This window comes from Oncorhynchus mykiss, chromosome 21, assembly GCF_057628025.1.
Source record: "Oncorhynchus mykiss isolate SJ-2025 chromosome 21, ASM5762802v1, whole genome shotgun sequence".
Lineage (NCBI taxonomy): Eukaryota > Metazoa > Chordata > Actinopteri > Salmoniformes > Salmonidae > Oncorhynchus > Oncorhynchus mykiss.
The window spans coordinates 16519357-16539915 of NC_143042.1; the positions used below are offsets into that span (position 1 = coordinate 16519357).

Below are 20559 nucleotides of genomic sequence, written 5' to 3' on the forward strand. Positions count from 1 at the left end.
CTGTGAGAGTTAGCCTGCCTGTCTAGCCATAAAACGGCACGTGAGCCCTCCTACAGCCACAGTGCCACTGTTTATTTCTGCACTTCCTGTTTGTCCTTCACCACAAGAGCTGTCAGTTGCTGCTGTGAATGCTGGGTAAAAATGGCCGGTGGTGTTGCAGACAGGTCTGGGTGGGGTGACGATGTGTCAAACATCACACGACAACATCGCACCAGAGAACGAAATAAGTATCGCAACCACAGGCTAACATGTCAACAGAGATTAAACTAGTTTATTCTTTTCAAAGAAAAAAAAATAATTACGAAACAAAAAAGCAGTCATTTTTTACACTAGTGATTATTATTAAACTTTTACAACCATTCAGTCTGCATAACATAAAGAAATAATTCTACATCTTTGTTTCTTTCGTATTTTTGGTACTCTGAATTATACATACAAATAACAAGTACAGGAACTTTTTTCACAATGCATATAATCTGTGGGCCGGAAGAAAGTCTTTCAGGTGATCCAATGTGGCAGTGTGTGTTTGTGTGTGTATGTGAAAGTATGACGTGTGAATATGTGTGTGTATGTGCTAGCATGTGAACACAAACCAACAGCCCGAGACCTATAGCACATCCAAAAAAGAGACGCCTGCAGTCAGAACAATAGACTCTCTAGAAGCTTAATGCAGTCAAACACGTTTTCCAGCAGGCGAAAGTGAAGGCCTGTCCTTTTCTCTGTCCTTTCCTCTCCTCCCTCTCATCCCTCTCTCCAGGAAGCAGAGGCGTCCTCTCTTCCTCTACTCTCCAGCGGCAGTGTCTCTTCTTGCCTTGACTCGTACCCTTCTGTCGTTAGCTGCCCAGGGGCATTTTACTTAATTAAAAAGTCTTCATTAAATGTACTGTATTTCATACAATTTGTACAAATATATTCAAAGTTCATCTCCTCTCGTCTTCTCACGGCTCAGGGGTGGGGGGGTGGGGGGGGGAGCTGTCATACAGGTGTGTGAAGTAGGGTGGGAAGGTTTGTTTATCATCTTTGCTTTTCCATGAAAAATTTAATTTTTGCACACAAATGGAATTCCGGATTGGGGGTTATCAGCTGGGAGGACACAGTCAGTGAGTGGGTGAAGCTTCAGGATTTTTTTCTCCCAGGCCGGAGAACAACAACGGTCTTCCCAGGAGTCGGAAAACCACAGTCAGTGAGTCAGTCTGCCAGGCTTTGAGGATCCCAGTAGATACACTTGATAAAGATTAAAAAAGAGAGAACTGAACAAAAGCAAGGACCCATAAAGCCTGTCTCCCTCACACCGAGGTCAGATCATAGGCGGCTTGGTGATGGAGCAGAGCGGTTGGTTATGGGTAGCAGGGAGCAGTTTGGTTGTCTTTCAGCTTGGGATTCAGGTAAGCGAAGAGAACTGGGGGTAAGCGGATGGTGGGGGGGAGGGGTTAGTTGTTGATTGAGGGGTTTTGGGAGGTGGGTGGTACCATTGGGCTCTTCTAGCCCATGGCAGAGACCATACTGGAGTGGGGGTGAGGGGCGAAGGAGGAGGGGTGCATGGGCGTGGGGGTGGACAGCATGTGGCCGGAGTGTGAGAAGGGGGGGAAGGAGGACATGTGGCGGGACAGAGCGGCGGGGCTGAACGAGCTGCTCTTCTCCATCAGGCTCTTGGAGAAGTCGTCCATGCTGTCGTGGGACTTTTTGCTCTTCTTCGACTTGCTGGACATCTTCCTGTTCCTGGTCTGAATGCCCTCCTTCTTCATGGTGAGAGGTCGGTTGATCTGGGGGACATGGGGTTAATGCACCAGGGTTAAAACAAGCAAGTTATTCAATATTCATATTTCATAGGTAAGTGACGTCAAGGAGTTACTTAAGTTGAAGGAGCAGATATAGGAATTTGAGTCAGAGTAGAACTGAGCCGAAATATCAAAGAGCAGCATTCATGCTTTCTGATGGACTTTGATGAAGCGGGAAAAACGCTGACAAACAAAGAAAGTAAATAAAAATCGAGCTCGGTTTATGACTTGTATCTTGGAAAGCGCATTCGCATTGTGTCAATGCGTTTGGACCAACAAACAAAAAACAAAACAAATCAAATTGGAGAGGGGCGACACTAATAGGTTTCTAATTTCAACAGAGGTCGAGCTCAGGGTTTGGGGGACACTGTGATATGTAATGGAGTCCCATTTATAGAATAAATGTGTCTGTCCCATTGTTAGCGGGAGGGGGTGGGGGGGAGTAGTGTGTGTGTGTGTGTGTGTGTGTGTGTGTCAGTGTGAGTCCACTTTTGGCTGGATTTAAACGCTGATTCCCTTAAGCTGGGCTGGATCTTAGGCTACTGCCATGCCAAGGAGAGGGAGACAGAGGGAAAGACATAGAGAGAGTTGGATAGATGGAATGAGGGAAAGCGAGCGAGAGAGAGAGAGAGAGAGAGACAGAGAGAGAGAGAGAGAGAGAGAGAGAGAGAGAAATAGAGCCTGGCAGCCACCGTCCTAACCAGCCAACCAATGAGACACATGGCCATGACGACTATCGTCGCCGGCCAAGTCCGCCTCTCTACCCTCAACCCTCCATCGCAGCCTTCTGCATGGGCATCTGCTGGCCAAAATGGCCCGAGCTGCCATATTCCTGCACAGGTTTTAGCTGGGAATGAGAGCCGGATGATGGAATTCCAGCTCAGGGCAGGATTATGAAGGAGAGGTGGATGAGGCCGTCTGCTTCCCTGATCTTTAGGACGGCTTCCCTGAGAAATGGGAACAGGGATTTCACCGCCTCACTTCTGCCACTTTCTCTGAGACGTTAATGGCATTTTTCGCTGACTATATTTTAGGACAGAGTGGCCCAGCTGATTAGCAAAGGGCAAAGAGCTACGGCCCCTGAGTGATGTGGTTTCACTGTCTCTACACGACGTCGGGTAAAAGCGAAGGGCTTCTTTGTGTTTCTAGCTAGGCGTTGAAATGCAGCTCGCCCAACTAAAGCTGGCCAGGCAGGCTATGCTCTTTGATGCTCAAATGTATGCCATGCATCTCACATAGGAAGCCTGGGCCTTTGGGCTTCCGCCCCATTGCATCAAACAAAACACAACACACTCAGAGCTTTACTCAGTGACCACCACAGAGCATTCAATACATAACCTCATATCCTCTCCCCACACCTATAGTAACCTGAAAACAACCACAAACCTTATGCAATGGTCTTGGATTGACCACACTGCAAACATCCTGACTCACACATCAGTGAACGTTGAGGAACATTGATTTACATAGTCAAGGAGGGGGAAAAAATGATTTGGGTGTCAACACTGTCTGTCACATCTTTGTGGCAACAAAAACAATTCTAAAGCATCCAATAAATATGTCCATACAGGTTTAATGTAGCCTATAGCCTTATCAAACTGGAAAGGCTATCAAGGTCTCTGAGGTTAGCGTTAGGTTGCTGTCACCTGCAGCCACTGTGGCCACTGTGCAGGTTAGGAGTCATTGTGCACGAGGGGAGAGAGGCTTCATATAATGTTCCATGTAAAAATGTGGAATTTGTTTCAAAGTGAGTAGTCCCCAACAGAAATCTGAATTAACCAAAACAAACAAATGTTGCAATTAAACAGAGGTCGGGTCATTTCAAAAGATAATATGTAACTGGGAAATAGTATTATTCTCCCTGATAACCTGAGTAAAAATCGTTTTCTTCAGTCTTAAAGAATCTGTCAAAACCAACATAGGGAAAATATTTAATAGGGAGCACTTGCGTGACAAGCAAGTGTAGTAGGATAGGCTATACACCCTTAGCGCGAGGATAAGGGATACCCTATCAGACAAACTCTGGAGGATTTTTGTGGGGCAAGCTCTCTCATGTGAAGGTTGAATAGGCTATAAGTAAAGTTTAATAATAATAATATTATTATGTTTCGCTAGTTAAATTACGCAGCAGATCTTCGTCTTGCTGCAGTGTGTGTGAGAGAGAGAGGGGGAGAGAGAGAGAGAGAGAGAGAGAGAGGGAGGGAGAGAGAGAGAGAGAGAACTGGTCCTGGGGGTCCTCAGATTGAGGAAGTGAAATAATGTGATGAGACAGTAACCAGCACGCCCCAAAACGAATCAGGCGGATTGGTGGTCAGAGGGGGACTCCAAGTCCCTGGCGCGGATGTAACCAAAAGGCCTGAAATAAGATCGGTCTGAAAATTAATCGAATTTTAATTAAGCTCTTAATATTCAAAAGTCAAGCTGTAAGCACGCGGCTTAATTCGTCTCTCTCATATATTCATATATTCGTACATGTGACTTACTGCGAATAAATCATATGAATTATATTTATTATCGCTTGTGCCCCCACAATTCTCGATAGGGACGACTGCGATAAATATTTCAAGAACTATAGAAATTACAAATAAGCTTTGAATGTACAGAAAAAAAGGGAGGAGAGAATAAATGAAAAGAAAGAAAAATGAGGAAGAAAAGAAAGGATATGAAAGACGACACATGCTTAGATAAGTTAGTAGATATCTTACTATAATGTAAAGGCTGTTGTTTTGCTTACATTGTGCAGTTTGTAGTATAGACCGCAAGCGTTACACACGGGGTCCCCGTTTGCGTTTCTTCGCCACAGTGTTGTCGTGCTCGTTTGACAGTTTGCACATGATGTTCCTGCCCGTCTTGCTGCAGACTGGTGAAAAGGAGATTTAAAAAAATGCAAATCAGTCATAAGGCCTTTTCCTAGGTTATCAACCCAAATGTTGCATTTATAATGCTATTATAATACATTACTAACATATAGCTTTCTGCAAAGTTCTGTCTATCAACTTTCTGCAACTAGTTTTAAAATAAAGACAACATTCCAAAACAGCGCTACTTTGACTCGAGACTAAAAATAGCATCATGCGCACATGCCCTGTCAAGAGTAAATATTTACAGATTACATAAAAGCAGTGGCATGAAATGGGACCTATTAAATCTGATTAAATTTCCCCGTTAAAGCGACTAAGTGCTTAAGTAACAGTAAGATAGTGTCTGCTCCTTGTGTTTAAATATGAAACTCAACAGTTTATACAAATAAACTACAATTAGTTTTACGGTGAGAGCATGATGGCGGACAGAATTATGTATTTTTAAAACAAATCTCCAGCCTCACCATGGGAGGAAAAATATATGTTAAATCATAAATGTGTGCATAGCAAGATCAAATAATCATTATTCTGTTGTTTTTACATAGCCAATCATGTTGAGCTGTCAAGGGGGATTCACAATTTGACATGGCTAATGAATAAAATGGACAAAATGATATGCTTGTGGATGAAGATGGTAAACTTAAATATCGCAATATAAGTTTGAATATCGCCATACCGACCACATTGCCTATTAGCCAATTACAGAACATTGTTTTTTAAAATTGGGACGGGCTAATGCCCTGATTTACATTAGAGATACGTTTCGACTTGCATGGGGAGAGGACTCTACATTCCCATGGATTGAAACGCCTGGCTCAGACGCCAGTTTACTGGCCGGCCTGACATTGATGTTATAATCTATAAAACCAATCGATAGACGAGATGACCGAATAGGACACAGTACCCGTTAACACCGAATGGGCTAAACAAAAGGCACTACACTATCTTTCGGAGGGATTTCCAATTATCTACATCTGGTGGTCTAATAACCCATGTTCATGCGTGACTTAAATAATGTAATTGCTTTGCACACCAATCTTGAGTTCCATTAACGCGAAAATAAAGTGCTTGTGTACTAGAAAATGGAGCTCACTGTATCCATCTCCTCCCAGACTTCTTCTTCAGACTTCCCTCTCTCTTTTCTCTTTTCCTTTTCTTACTATTTTCCCTCAGTATTTGAACATTCTGCAGAGATTCCCTGAGTTCTGAGAAGAACAATCTTGAGTCGTGACTCCTGCGTGCCCTGGGCTGCTCCTTGCGCTGATTCGGTCCCCGGTCCCCTTCATGTTTAGACTGGGGAAGCGGGCTATGTTGTTAAAAGCGACTTATCTGCGCTGCTCAGATATCCGGCAGCTTTTTCCTGGGAAGTCGGGTTTTCACATTAGAGAGAGAAGGGGGGATATAGGCTAGAGCAGAAGCTGGCTGGCTGCTAAACGAGCAGTCCACGCGAGGCGTCCCCTGCCTAGAAAGTGTTCGCTTTTATCTAACCATGCAGGGAGATAGGGGAACTGCTCTATAGAGCTCTATAGCTTTCTGGTGTTCAAAAGTTCAGGGGGTTCCTCTCCAAATACTGCAGGGTGCATGGTAGCCCATATCTCTCATCTAAACCATATAAACGTCCAATTCTAAGTATGCCATTTACAGTATGTCAACTGCAGATATTATTTCTATGTGGGCAGTGAGGACTTGGATGGAATATTTTCGATTTGCCTCAATGCAGAATAAGAGGAATATATTTTCTCCTATTTTTTTCCCTCTAAGAAATATCAAACAGTAGGGCAATTGAAGCGGGAAAAATAATAATTGATGAAGCAAATCATTTAAAAAAATGCAAAACAATAGTAATAATAAATCTGCAGTTTGCTATTACTGTATATCTAAAAGAATTCGAGACCTGCACTTGGCGAGTCAATTTCCTGCAGCTAACACTTCTTCCTGGGTAGAGAAAGAGAGAAAGACGGAAGTGTCATCAATACAAAGTGGCAGGGACATACCAGTCGTCGCTTGGGTTTGATGAGGGGCCGATTCTGCCCGTTCATCTTGTGATAGAGTCCGCAGGCGTTACACAAATAGTGACCAGTGCCATCCCGCCTCCAGAGCGGGGTCGACGTAGCTCCACAGTTAACGCACTCTCTACCTTCTGAAAGCAGAAACGATACACAACATGGAGAGAGCGCCGAGATCAGTTCGCCCCTTTTAAACTAAACATAGCATCTCACATCTGAAACACTTGATCCCTCAGGTCAAGAGGGAGAAAGGCTGTTATAAACATCGTAGAAAATGTCATCACACAAAATAATTAATTATAATAGTAGCATAACATTCATAGTACACAGTAATAATAATACAAAGTATACCAAGTATACCAGTAAACATACTACTACTACTACTACTACTACTACTACTGCTACTACTAGTACTATTAATAATAGTAATAATAATAATAATACAGTGGGCCTATAACAATGCAGTGAATATTCGAAGTGCAAAAAAGCCCAGCCTCTGTTAGGCTACAACTGATATCAACATTTGACCCTGGAGTTAGTAGGCCTTTTCCAATTCATAGTGTTTCGAAAATGACCTCATACAATACGTCTGACATCATACAAACATCTGACTATCATTGAATAAAGCAGGTCTATTATGGTCGATTACTGTCACAATGAGGTCACACATAATTTCATCAAATACATAATATATTAATACAAACTGATAGCCTATCTTTAGAAAAGGGCGTGCATAATCTATGGACTCAATCATGTTTTTGTGATTAAAATGTGCCCTCTTCTTTCTCCCACGCACACAACCTCTCATTTCACAGTGGTGTATAGTAATAATAATAATATGTTATTGTAAAACAGGCGAATTCATTCATATGTAGGCCTGTTTATTTGATTGGAATGACCACTGTCTTTCCAAACCAGCATTTGGGTTTGACTGGCACTTCTCTAGTGACACCGACAGGTGAGAGGCGCGTTAACAGTTTCATTAAGGGGGTCTCCTGATCCCCAGGCATATGTGGCCTCGCCACTGAAACTGAAACAACCGAGCAGCGCGGCAGGATTATTTGAAAGCATAGACGCGTATAGAGAGGAGGCCTTGCGCTGTGCCGTGCCTGTGTGCCTCTCCTCACCCGCACTTCCCCTTTCGACAGCAAAAATCGCTCCACTTCTTCAGAGACTTATATGCGTCACTTCTGGTCCTGCCTTGTTGGATGTGATAGACATTCCAGATACCTCAGCAGACACCGAGGACGTTGTGAATCAATAGTGGTTTTATAGTGGAGCCTGGCTAACGCAGCTAAACAAATGTATCCACTCCACAATAGGGCTCTGAGAAATAGGCTACTACAGGATTTTGAATTGCGCAAGGCGTGTTCCGGGGTTTATGTTTAGAAGACCACAGAGTCGACCTTTCTCCAATACTTATTTTCAACTATAAATTTGCAATGTAGACACATTCTATTATATGACCTCATTAATAGATAACCTCTTTAAGATTCATTTTAGAGGATGTATCTTTACGCATATTACAGCACACACATACTTAATCCACAAATTAAAATGATTTATTTTTTTGTAGTAATAAGTGAATATTATTCAGCATTGAATAAGCCTGATGATATGCATCGTCTAATCCACTGTTTTCTATATCTCTCCAAATGCTATGTGGCACTGATATTAATCTCATTACAGTGAACTGGTTTCTAGCAGAGCCTGAATAACCTTTTATTTTAATTACCCCCACTTGCTTGGATAACATTCCGCCTCGCCAGTCGTGCCCCTCTGCCACGGAGAGTGCTCATTCGTGATTACCCCCTCTCAATGCAGCCCCGCATCCGGACTCTATCAAAGTTATTACTGGCTCTGCGTAAACAATACAACTGTCGCGTGCACCAGTCTGACAGTAATGGGATTATCTTAAACATATAAACTGGCGCGAGACAGCCATTCCGGCATGGAGGCCGCGGTCACAGATTTAGCCTATCTCTCTTTCCCTATGTGAAACATAGAACAACTGAAAACAGATCTGGTTTAGGCACAGCTTAAAACTATTCTGATTTAAGGGTACTAAGGCTGTTTAATCGTTCACTGGACTAATTTCCTTTGCTTTGGAAAGTGGAAAATCGTTCAATCTCATGTGGGCAAATGCACTTTGAATTATTTAATTCGCTTTCTATTAAAAGCAATGTGTTCTCACAAATAAGGGTGTTGATTGAATGCGATTAATACAGATGTTTGTGTAGCCTAATAACATATAGAAACGTTATAACGTCCCCAATTAAAAGTGTTACTCAGTCAAATTGATGTAGCGATAGAAACCTGGATTATCCATGCAAGATTTTTTGTATTATTATTTAGAATGTATTATTATTGTTATTATTATTGTTGTTGTTGTTATTGCTATTATTATTCATTCGCATTATTATTACCGCCAAGTGCTTTCCTTGGCACTGCCATTGTATTTTCCTCTCAAACGAATCTTGTGCACGAGCACCTTTGAGACACATTTGACTTTCTATGGTCCTGCAAGGGCTGGAGAAAGGCCTTGGCTGTCACTCAAAGCTACATGGCATGCCAATATCCACAAATAAGAGTTGTTTTGTTGTGAAGAACGAAAATAGGTCCTGATTCTGAAACGGGTACATTGGGATTACACCTGGATGTCATCAATGCCATATATTCTAAGGTGAAATCAAATGGTAATATAATAAAATGCACGCCTACCTGAACATGACCTTGTTTTTGGTCTTGTTTTGGAACCATAACTAGAAGATGACCCACCTATCAGGCTACTTGGTGGGAAGAGGCCTGGGCCGTATTCGGGGACATAGGATGGGTATGTGGCGATGGGGTGATGATGGTGTGCGGAGGATTGCGCTCCGATTGATGCCATGCTCCGGCTGTGAGACTCCAGTTTCATGCTTTCGGCCAGGGACACCTGGTACTTTATGCACTCTTTCTCCTCCTGTTGGCGACTGTTGCTGCTTGAGCCCGGAGTGGAGATGCCTGGGTCCGGGGACACGTCTTTCGGAGGAGTGGGGGGAAAGGTGAAGAGGTGCGGGCTGGAGTGGCCCCCGGACAGGGAGGAGGAGGACGCCGAAGGGTAGACAGAGAGACCTGCCGGGGAACCGTGGTGCAGTGAGCTCTTCTGGAAAGGACTCAGGTTCCATGGGGAAGTGCTGTGGTGCTGCATTGCTTTGCTTCCGTCCAGCCACGGCAGAGAGCCGTGCAGTAGAGAGGGGCGACACACCTGACTACCTGTAATAGAAAATAGGATGATAGAACGGTGTCAGTATTTTTCTCGGTGAAGAAAATTACAATAAGCCTACATTCAATTAGCCTACTCTCACGATTTGATCACTTTCCCTTATGATCATTTTGTTGACTTTAAACAATATCTAACATGTATGCTGGTTTAAGTTTGACATCGCCATGTAGGTCTAGGCCTGCTATGAAAATTACACAAATAATATCACTTCGTGACAAATTAAAGGTGCACCTCGGTCACTGTCAATTAAAAACATTTAGTCACACGTTCTATTGAAACAAAACATTATAAATATGACAAGGTCTTGTTTATATGAGTGAATTCAGATGTGCTTTACCAGTGGAGAAACTGAAACTACAATGACTTAGACTTTTGATTATTTCCATTAAGAAACCCGATCATGGAAAACATTTTTAAAAAGCATACGCTATTTTAGTAAAACCTCACTTGATTTAATCTTCGGGGACACAAGATTAAACTGCACACCAGGCCTACACACCTGACAACACATGCTCTGACCCAAATTGCCCCTCTTGACTCCAGCCTGCTTTATTTTTTTTGTCTAGCCGAAACCCAGGGCCTGAATGACTGTGTCAGAGCAGCAGTGTGAGTAGCACGCCAGTGTCAGTGCAGAGGGTTTGAACAGTGGTGTTTTAGCATAGGAAGCATCGCTACAGAAAACGGGTCATGATTCACTATTCCGTTCAGGAAGTCATGTCAATAAATTAAACCAATTGCTCTTCCGCAGTTATTTTCTCTCCAAGAATATCTATAATTAAATGATAACTCATAGTTTACCTGCCATGAAATGTACACGGTTGTGTGGTGAAGTATGATAGTCTGAAATGACCAAATATATCGCATGGGGCCTTTCCAAATTATCTCTGTAGGTCTACACATTCATTCGTTAGGTAACATATTTTAATGATATTAACCATGATACAAAAATGCATGTCATATTTGACAATAGTAACGTGTTGTTCATCTGTAATTCACGTTAATTGATTTAATTTAAACATTTGTCATTGATTTCAAATTGCTCGACTGATATTTACCACCTTCCCTTCTTACATCTGATTTCACTGTGCTAAAATAGCACTGAACATAGAAGTAAAACAATGAAACAGAGTGGTCTTACTCACTGTTATAACACAGACCTATACTCACAACGGGAAACATATGAAACCAAAGGTACACCACCAGAGAGGTAAGCCACACATAACAGAGGACTGAATGGTTTCACATGGCCCTCGCATTTTTTAATTAGCAGGATCCGCTGAGGCTTAAACCTATTAGACAAATACTTCGGTTCAGACATTTTAAAATGGACAACCATCTGAAGACGAATTAGTCTTATGTTAGCTCTATCTGAGTTAAATCTGACCACACCACATTGAAATAAGAGATCGATGTCTCTAATTCAATAGTAGCCTAAAACAATGCGCAATGAAGCAGTACTTACTATGTGGAGGAGGTGGATACCTCTGGACGGCTCTGACTGAGTTCCCATAGTATGGAGATACGTGGTTGCCCTGTGAGTCGATATTAAACAGTACATCCACATCGTCGGCGAGGGGATACTGCGAGGGGTCCATGTACGAGTGGCCGAGGCCCGGGTGGTGCGAGCCGGGATGCTGTTCGTTTAGCACCGATGGGTGGTGATGGCTCATCCATCGGGGTTGGTCCGCGGATACTTCCATAGCTTTTTAGCAAACGTTCATATACACCGGAGTGAAGCGATTCAAGTCAAGTAAGAAAAAATCTGTCCGAATTCCTGCTTTGTTTAATCCACAGTTTTCTTCGTTCACCTGGAGATGAAAAATAAAAATATATTTAAAAATGACGTTGTTCCCCCTATGCTGTTATTTTCAGTCTATTCAAATGTGATTATTTGGCAGGGATTCACATTAATGTGAATTTGCCCATGTAATAAATCAAATAAAATTGTTCAAAACATACATTCAAAAAATAATGTTTCACTTGAATGTTGTCATAAATAGGTCCAAGGTCGTATCCAGTCCCACTCAAAAGTTCCTCAACTTTTCCCTGACAAAGTTTCTATATTATAAAGCCGATTCAACAAGTTGCAGAGGTATATGTTTAGACGCAGCCTTGTTTGCAGTAGGTGGCTTAGTGCAAACTGACTAGCACCGAACTCACAGATCAAATCTCTGTTTGTGCGCAGCGGCAACCCTCTCCGCTTACTTCGCTTCCCTCTCTCTCTCTCTCGCTCTCTCTCTAGCTCTCTCACCCACTCTCTCTAGCTCTCTCTGAACTCTCTCCGTCCCAGTGTGTGTATGTCTCTCTCTCTCTCGCTCTCTCTCTGTTTTTTTTTTTTACAGTGAAGGCATTCTTTCAGGATGGCGCCAGGCAGCTCAATGCTTGCAGACAGCTGGGGCGCGACGCAACTTAAGGAGGGTCTGTCAGTGTCATCAGTGGGGGAGGGGCCTGCCCTGCTCGCCCTAATTGAATATTGTGGGCCAGGAGAGATGACCAAGAACTGCTGCACGGATTTTTCTTTCACAGACCCTGCAAGAGTCTCACCAATAGTAAGTACATTTAATTTCATATTCAGATTATTTTTCTTGAAAGCAAATACCGGTACACAAACGCCTTCATGCCCATTATTCACAATGCATTGTGCATTATAACTAAATTAAAACCCATAATAAAGTCCTTTTTTTATAACGACATATAGACTGTACTAAATATGTAAATATGAACATCTTAAATGCACATCTCATGAAGACAACATTAAAAACAACACATCTATTTAATTATATTATTTTCTATTCTAAAGTAGACTGCTTTTTAATGCAGTATCTGAATCAATGAATCCTGCTGGCCACAATAATATTTCCGGGCTTGTCATTAAAAATATATATAAATATAAAGAGACAGCAAGTGAAGCCTGTTGCTCAATGACGAGGGACCAGTGGCAACCTGGCAGGTTGTGGGACGCCCATTTCCTTAAAATTGTGACAGTGCGTCCTCTCGCGGTGACAGGCGCGTTATTATAATGGCAGGCTACGACTTAACTCCCCAAATTGGGCTGATTTCCTCGCTTCACAGAGCAGGGGCGGGCGAGGACGCCAGAGCGGCTGAACTGCAGTCTGAAAACACTCCACTGCATTACTGCCTGGCTCCTCAGTTGACTTTAACAGACTGAGCGAGAGAGAGTATTTTCCCAGTGTATTAGACCTCTAGTCTCTCCCCCAACACACAGATAGACAAGCAGCAAATGCCCTGACATGTCAGTATTAACTAAAAAAGACTGCATTAAATGTGACTGGATGCAGTCATTGGTTCTATAGTGTATGATCTTGAATTGACTAATTCAATAAATTCATACTGACACCATAGACCAGATCATCTAATTACTCCATATGCCAATGTCAGGTATGAATGTGGCAGTGTACTCTCGCCTTGTTCCACTTGATTGCACAGTAATAGGTGGGAGGGGTGGGCTGCCCCGTGGGGAGGTATTTTGTATCTAATTCCCAGTTTGGCTACCCCATACTCTCCGATTGGCAGCATGTCATTGTATAATAGGGGGCTGTTCTTTTAGGTGCTTCACAAAGTACTGACACAGGCAGCCTCTGCGACGCCACTGGACGTGACGTCATCTCCAGAGTAAACAGCCAGGAAATGAACCCTCTCAGCAAGCAGAGCAGAGCGCGCAGGCTGTTCTGGAGAGGAAATGCGCGCGCCCTTTTCCAGTGAGTAAAATTCTAATCATTTATAAGCACAATTCTGTAACCAGGTACGCTAGCCGTTAATTACGCATAAAAAAAAGAAATCGTATAGTGAGTTGTATGCACACAGACATTACAAGGGGAGAAAAAGAAGATTATATTAATAGCCTTGCATTGGCATAAAAATCGATACCATATCATTTTCCAAAGTGCACTATCACGAATGCAAACTGACACGAAGGGAATGATACATAAAAAATAAAAAAAATCAGGGTCTCCATGGGAGCATTTGATATTCAGAGCATGACCACAACAATAACTGCCACATCCATCTTATGCAATGAGGTAGGCCTATTTTACAGAATAGGATAGCTACATTTGTGATATTTGTAGATGGCCTTTTAGTCTTTTGGAGGTTGTGCATTTTACCACCGCCGTTCTCAGTCGGGTGCATGGAGTTAATGTGTGAGAAACAGAAATACTGCTGATTTGGCAAAGCACGCTTTTATCCCTCTCCAGGATACCCAGAGAACATGTCTCACTCAAGCGAACCTGAGACTGAACCTGGATGGAAACTGCTCTACCGCCTCACATCGAACAATCTCACAGCCATTGTCGAGCTGTCAACGGACTCGTGTAATTATCCTCTTGAAAAGTATCGCGCTCCATTATCCACCAAGTAGGCTATGCGTTATAGGTGCTCCGAGGCAACACATGACCGTAAATGTAAAAATCCTGATACTGTTTTTTTGTTTCTTGTCTGGATGCCTGGAAGCTTACAGAGTGGGACATCTCTCAAGACGTGATTTCCCAAGCTTCAGTGTCAAGAGGGAAAGAGAGTGGAATAAAAACTGGTCCCCTTTAAAAGTTGTCATTTGTAAATCCCCACCACTGTCACAGTAGTAGGGGGGGGGGGGGGGCTGTCTGTGTGTGAGTGTGCGTGCGTGCGTGTCTGTGTGTGCGTGATAAAATAACCAAAACAAACCAAATAAAAAGCAGATGTCTAGTCTACTACACGGCGTCTGATTCATAAATGTTGGTGGTAGTATGGTGGCTGGTAGTTTTGCCTGGTGGCGGGCACAGCAGAAGACTGGGGAGATCATTTGTGAGCGATTATGTCAGGGAACGCTGATTAAAATCAGAAGACATCACACATTTCACCGAGGGTGAGAATTTAAGACAGCGCCGGATTATTTCATTGTTAGAGTGAGATGAACTTTATAGATAGCACCTCTTTGTTTACTGTGTCCACATTTTGCCCCCCCCCCCCCCCCCCCCCCTAGGCTAACTGTAATTACGACAAATGTATTTCGCAAGGTTGTAATTATTAGGTGGTAGTTATAGTCTCATAATAATAATACATATTATTATAATAACAACAATAATAGTAGTAATAATAGTTATAATAATCATAACAACACTACTACTAGGCCTACACTACTACTGCTACTGCTACTACTTTTACTAATAATAATAATAATAATATGCATATTGATAATACCATATAGACTATTCAATTTATTACTATAAATTGTATCTATTACATTTTTTTTGATATATTTTTGTTTGATGATATATGTGTGTCCAACCATTGAAGCATCATTATAACAGGGAGATAAGCACATTCTAAAGCAAGCTTCCCTGACGCTCTTGCACTGTAACCCAGTTTTGGGGCAGATGAAAAACAGAGAAGGCCCAGAAATGAAATTTAATTAAAGTGCCGGCATCTGGCTTAGGAGACTTTTGATGGGTTTAGATTTTACAGTTTCATTCTAATGTTGCAGGTAAAGCTGTCCAAACAGCCGCGAGGCGCGGATCCAGGGTGAACCAGAGGACACCGCTTCGGGCAGCGGGCCTCGCCCGGCACTCTCTCTACCCGCTGGAGCTACTTCACTCCAGTCACCACTGGGATACATTATTATTATCTTGATGAAGACGGAGACATTTTTTTTTAAGCGAAGGAGAGAGAAACGCATTCGGACTTTCATGTGTGTGTTACAGGATAATTTAAATGTAATCAACGAACAGCTATTTATTATTATTACTATTAATAATGATAATAATAACAATGCTTTTCATATATGCTGAAATAGAAAAAAAAATTACACCGAAAACAGGCATTTTCAAATAATTCAAAACGATATCATGCATGACAAAATGTTAAACCTCGAGTTGGGGCGTGTGGCATATAGCCTATAAATATAGGCTACAGGTATAAGATGACTAATGCCACAATATTCTCTGATCTTTTCAAGAACAACGCTTCTTGTTGTACTCAATTAACTATGTGAACCAGTTCAGATTCTTAGAACCAAAACGAGGGCGTGAAATTATTCTCGGTGTGAATGAAACTTGAAAAATGAGGTGTATTTCTTAGAATGATTCAAATGAGAAAGGATTTTGGAACATTTTACCTCGAGTACAGATTATGTTTTCGGTAATGCTTTAGCTTCAGTAACAAGAAAAATATATGAAGATACTCTGTCAATTGAGTGAGAGAGATGCTTATCCGTGTGATCGCTGTTCACCTCCGCTCTCTTAACGGCGGCATCGCCAGGCCCACACCGTCTCCATTTGGATGCTACTGTTTTCGGTTACTCTGCTTTAAACAACATCAAATGTAGTGCTCTTATGGCGTATTTTACCAAATAAATCCATTGACAGTTGTTGAATTTGTTCACCCCTTTTTTACATAACAAAGTGTTATTGCTAATTAGCATACATATCAAACACGTCTAAATAAATCCGACAGGTAGCTAACATCATTTGAGAACTTCATAAACACACAAACAAAGAACTTCGACATATCAACATTTCAAGCCACACTCAGTGTGCTGTCCATCTCTGTCGTGGTCTGATTTGGAGATTGGAGGCAGATTGTATCCTTATTTAAAAGGTAACCCACCTCGTGATTATGTGAGTGGCCAGCCTCCCTATCTCCAAAACACAGCTGTTGGGGAAGCATTCAGCATAAATCAATAGAACGGCGTGCGATTTCCCAGCCCGTTCTGAGCTCTGTATGCAAATAACCGCTCGAGCTCTGCCCATGATAGCGCGACTGTGATGCCCTTAATTTCGTATCCTATTCATTCTATGTAACAGCTCATCTCCAAATCAAGCCATATCGACCACAGACGTGATGGAAAAGGGGGAATGCAGCCTCAGCAAATCCAACTCCTTTCTTTTATGACCCATTGGCGAGGTAAATCAGATCAATTTCATGGGTTAAGGGATTCTGCCTGTCACCAACTCAGGTGGTAATAGATCATTAAAATCCTTCATCTTCTGTATTTCGGGAGGCGCGAGGTAGGTAAAATACTCTCAGAATCTAGTGCGTTAACTGAAATAAATTCCAAAGCAATTTGGAAACGTGAAAAACGAAAAAAGGAACGATTTGTTAAAACGATTATTGAAGACCACCTAAAGCCTATTTACAGTATATATATTTTTATTTTCGAAAACTACTTTAGACTGAATATCCCCTAACCAAACGCCTGTCACAAACGCAGCCAAACACATATAGGCTACAGTAAAAACATAAGAGACAACAATGGCGTCGCGTGTGTCTTTTTAACCACTTTTCTGTTTGACAAGACATGCAGAAAAGCTCTACTACACATGTTGAGAAAACGGAGCTGTTTAACCGGACTCTGCAATTCACTAAACAAAAAGCATGTGTGCCTTTTTCCTAAAGATGCACTACAAAAACGCTATATTCGAAAATCGTTTTTAAAGTCATGGTACAAACTTGCTCATCAATTCATTTCTGGACATACGCCTGGCTGGACAGAAAACACCGAGGGAGGCTGGAAGGGACTAACTAGTATGTACCTTTAAGAGCTAGACTTTGTGTTCTTCGCTGAAGGACAGCCAGACAGACAGACTTGCTTTATAGAAATCTAAATATTTACTGACCTGTGGAATAGAGGTTCGCGGTCGTTTTTTTTCTGATCGGCTGCAGATGTGAGGAAAGAGTGACATGGAGATCGAAGCGCCGATGGCATTTAGAGAGAGCGAGATGCGTAGGGGAAAAAACCGAGGCGCGCGCGCCCTCAGCCCAGAGTCACTCACTCACTCACACACACACACACACACGCACATACACTCCTACAGGCCAACCAAAGCATCTGTACATTCAGATCAGAGCTCTTCCGGGTCGGTGGAGTCTAAGGAGGAAAAACATAGTTAGTCTAACCGATTGCCCATAGACCACTATTAGGACATTTTTCCACTTTATGAGTTCAGAGAGGTGGACTGCTGTTTATGGCGCATGTAGCTGTTGTAGTATTTGGTCGGCTCGTATTTTTAGCATCGGTAACACTGTCAAAGTAGCCTATAGCTTAGCCTTGTAGCTAACTAATCATGGGATGGTATAGTGGGCGTTTGAAATCACGGAGCACGGCATGCTTCTGTGTCTAGTATGTGTGAATTTCGAAAAATAAAAATCATATTTGATTGCAACTCCCAGTAATCAATATTTGCGTGTCATCGACCATTTCAATATGTGTATAGAGGTACTCAAGTACGCGCGTCCACACACATATATACACAAACACACTTCTGAATATTCTTTTGTTAGGATGACATAGGCTCAGTAAGCCTATATTTTACTATGGCATAGGCCTATACTACTATAGGCATCGTCACCAATGGATATTAGGATTATGGTATTCATGATGAAGCTAATGGACATTGTTTCTTTCAAAATATTCAGAAATAAAGTACCTTCATTAATCTATTAATTTCGATCTTCTAACACTGATATTTAACACATTTTAATTTTCTAAAATAAAGTTGCAGAAGTGCACATCCATAATATTTGTAGCCTACTGAATTTCCCCGTTAAATGTATCAAATGGTGTAAAAAAAAAAATGTCATTCAGGCCTACAGTACAGTATCTTAATAATATAATTTAAACTATTAATAAAAGGTCTACATATTTTTTGTGAAAACTAAAAAATGGCATAGGCTATTCACCAACAAACACCCACATATCTGCTTACACAGATACCATGTTTGAAATAGACACCAAATAAAACTGATCCATCTTCCGTCTACCTCCTCTAAAATAGAGAGAATGAAGAAAGAGAGAGAAAGTAAGAGAGAGCGAGAGCGAGAAAGAGAGAGAAAGAGAGAGAGCGCGAGACAATTCTGCTGATGCTGGAGGCTTGATATCTCACGTTGCGACTTGACTCTGAAGGAAAATGTAAACTGATCACACCAAAATCTATCTTTGGAGAAGAAATTCAATTAAGGTAATAAATTAAAGATAATTGGCACAAGCGTCGATGTATAAACTTACGGAAGCAACCAGCCAAAAATGTGTCTTCTAAAACAATGAATAATTCAATGTTTTCAGGGCAACAAGAGCTTTCATTTATAGAATTAGTATGTCAATATTTTAATAGAATTACAAAATAACACATCCAGATGTAAATTATTTAATATGCTTGCATTGAACGTAAATAAAGTGCTTATTAAAAAATAAATGGCTTCAAATTTCAATATAAAGGTGTTGGTAATTATGTTTCGATGATAAATGATGCCTTCGATATAGTAAAAACAAAGGTCAAATCGCTGTATATTCCGTAGATGATTATGACTTATTGTAAGTGCAATACAAATATTATTAACGTTTGAAGAAATAACATCTCTGAAGAATTAATTAGCTTCATTCATTGTAGGGATATAATTAAATGTGACAGGAAAAAAATGAATCCCCCTTTCTCCTATCAACCATTTGCAAACAGAACAGAAACATGTGACACGCAAAATAAATTAAGCCTTCTAAATTAAGTATCCATGATCATGTTTGTGGGGTGTTTCTCCTAAACGAAAAGAAAACCGATTTTCTGAGGCACACAGCTTCACGAGGCTCCATTTTGATTCTGGGGACATTGTTGGTCCAGTGATGTCTGTGAGCGCGAGCACGGCCAAGTCCAAAGTCACTCTCCTCTTCTCTCCCGCGTGCACTCTAGTAATGGCATGAAATCGGGTGATTAATGTTGAATTTGACGTGAGCTCCTGCGTGACAGCGTGTGCTGACAACAGCTGAGCGTAAACCTTCCGGTATAATGCAAGTAGGCTACACATTCGTGTTTTTGCGCATTGTTTATTTATTTATGCCCCTTTTTGGTATTTGTAACGATGAATCTTATCAGCAGATAGAATGAGGGATTATGATATCATGTTCATAACCCGATTAATGTTGGCAGCATAGAACAAGCTGGCCTGTTTAAACACTTGCAGCCTACATGTCGTCCAAGTTAATTGTTTGGATACCTTTTTAGCTAGATTTTCATTTGCGCGTTGCCACTGGAATGTATCATGCTTTTGCAATCAACTATTACATTTAGTGATTATATATGCACATATTGGTCTTATCTGCATTGGGCTACACATCGCATTGTTGTGTTATTGTCGTTGTTGAACCTACACATATTAGCATTTATGTATAGCCTACTAAACCCAGATAGGGCTAATGTCCATACCTGATCAGTTTAAATAGATACACTCAAAGCTATCCCAATTAAAGGAACCTTGTAACTTAAGGTTTCAGCCAACCATAGCCAATTGCTGCTTATGTGCAAATGTCAAGGGTGACCTTAATGTGAGACAAAACGCCTCCTAAATCCATAGGCCACGGTGTTTCATGCATTTCCTTATTTATTTTCTCCATGTGTTTTATTATTCTCCTCCTGTGCGCCTTCCAAACGTAAGCCAGTGTTGTTGTTTTTTTTTATATATATACGGCGGATTCTTCTTCCCTGCGATTTTATTTTAAAATATTAGGCCGAGGTGGGGAGAATTATAAACGACTCCTCTCTTATCTGCTCCCTTCACGTATCCAGGATCACAGAAGCTGATTAAGAAAGAAGTCACAGCCAACGCCGGATTCATAATGATTTGGAATAATGAATCCTTATCTCTCCTCTGCAGATTACCAGCCTTTC

The 20559-nt window shown here is 41.6% G+C and overlaps 1 protein-coding gene and 1 long non-coding RNA gene across 19 annotated transcripts; one reads left to right on the forward strand and one right to left on the reverse strand.

Moving 5' to 3' along the window:
* Window positions 1-244: 244 nt before the first annotated feature.
* On the reverse strand, window positions 245-19557 carry LOC110500122 (transcription factor GATA-3). Of its 18 annotated transcripts, none has more exons than XR_016490440.1 (6): window positions 17521-19545; window positions 11373-11718; window positions 9424-9900; window positions 6534-6779; window positions 4513-4638; window positions 245-1763 (listed from the first exon to the last, which is right to left on the reverse strand). XR_016490440.1 is itself a non-coding variant. In XM_036957437.2 (6 exons), the coding sequence occupies exons 2-6, from the start codon at window positions 11608-11610 to the stop codon at window positions 1482-1484; spliced, it is 1326 nt and encodes a 441-aa protein (XP_036813332.1). In that variant the 5' UTR covers window positions 11611-11718; window positions 17521-19557; the 3' UTR covers window positions 245-1481. The 18 variants fall into 18 exon arrangements, 16 of the variants coding, with proteins under 16 accessions (XP_036813332.1, XP_090071159.1, XP_090071155.1 ...); XR_016490441.1 differs by lacking the exon at window positions 17521-19545 and adding an exon at window positions 11870-12311; XM_036957437.2 differs by having other exon boundaries at window positions 6634-6779; window positions 9367-9900; window positions 17521-19557.
* On the forward strand, window positions 12291-16271 carry LOC110500123 (uncharacterized). The gene is made up of 3 exons (XR_002470065.3): window positions 12291-12459; window positions 13479-13629; window positions 15390-16271. It is a non-coding gene; the product is annotated as an uncharacterized LOC110500123 (long non-coding RNA).
* Window positions 19558-20559: the final 1002 nt, after the last annotated feature.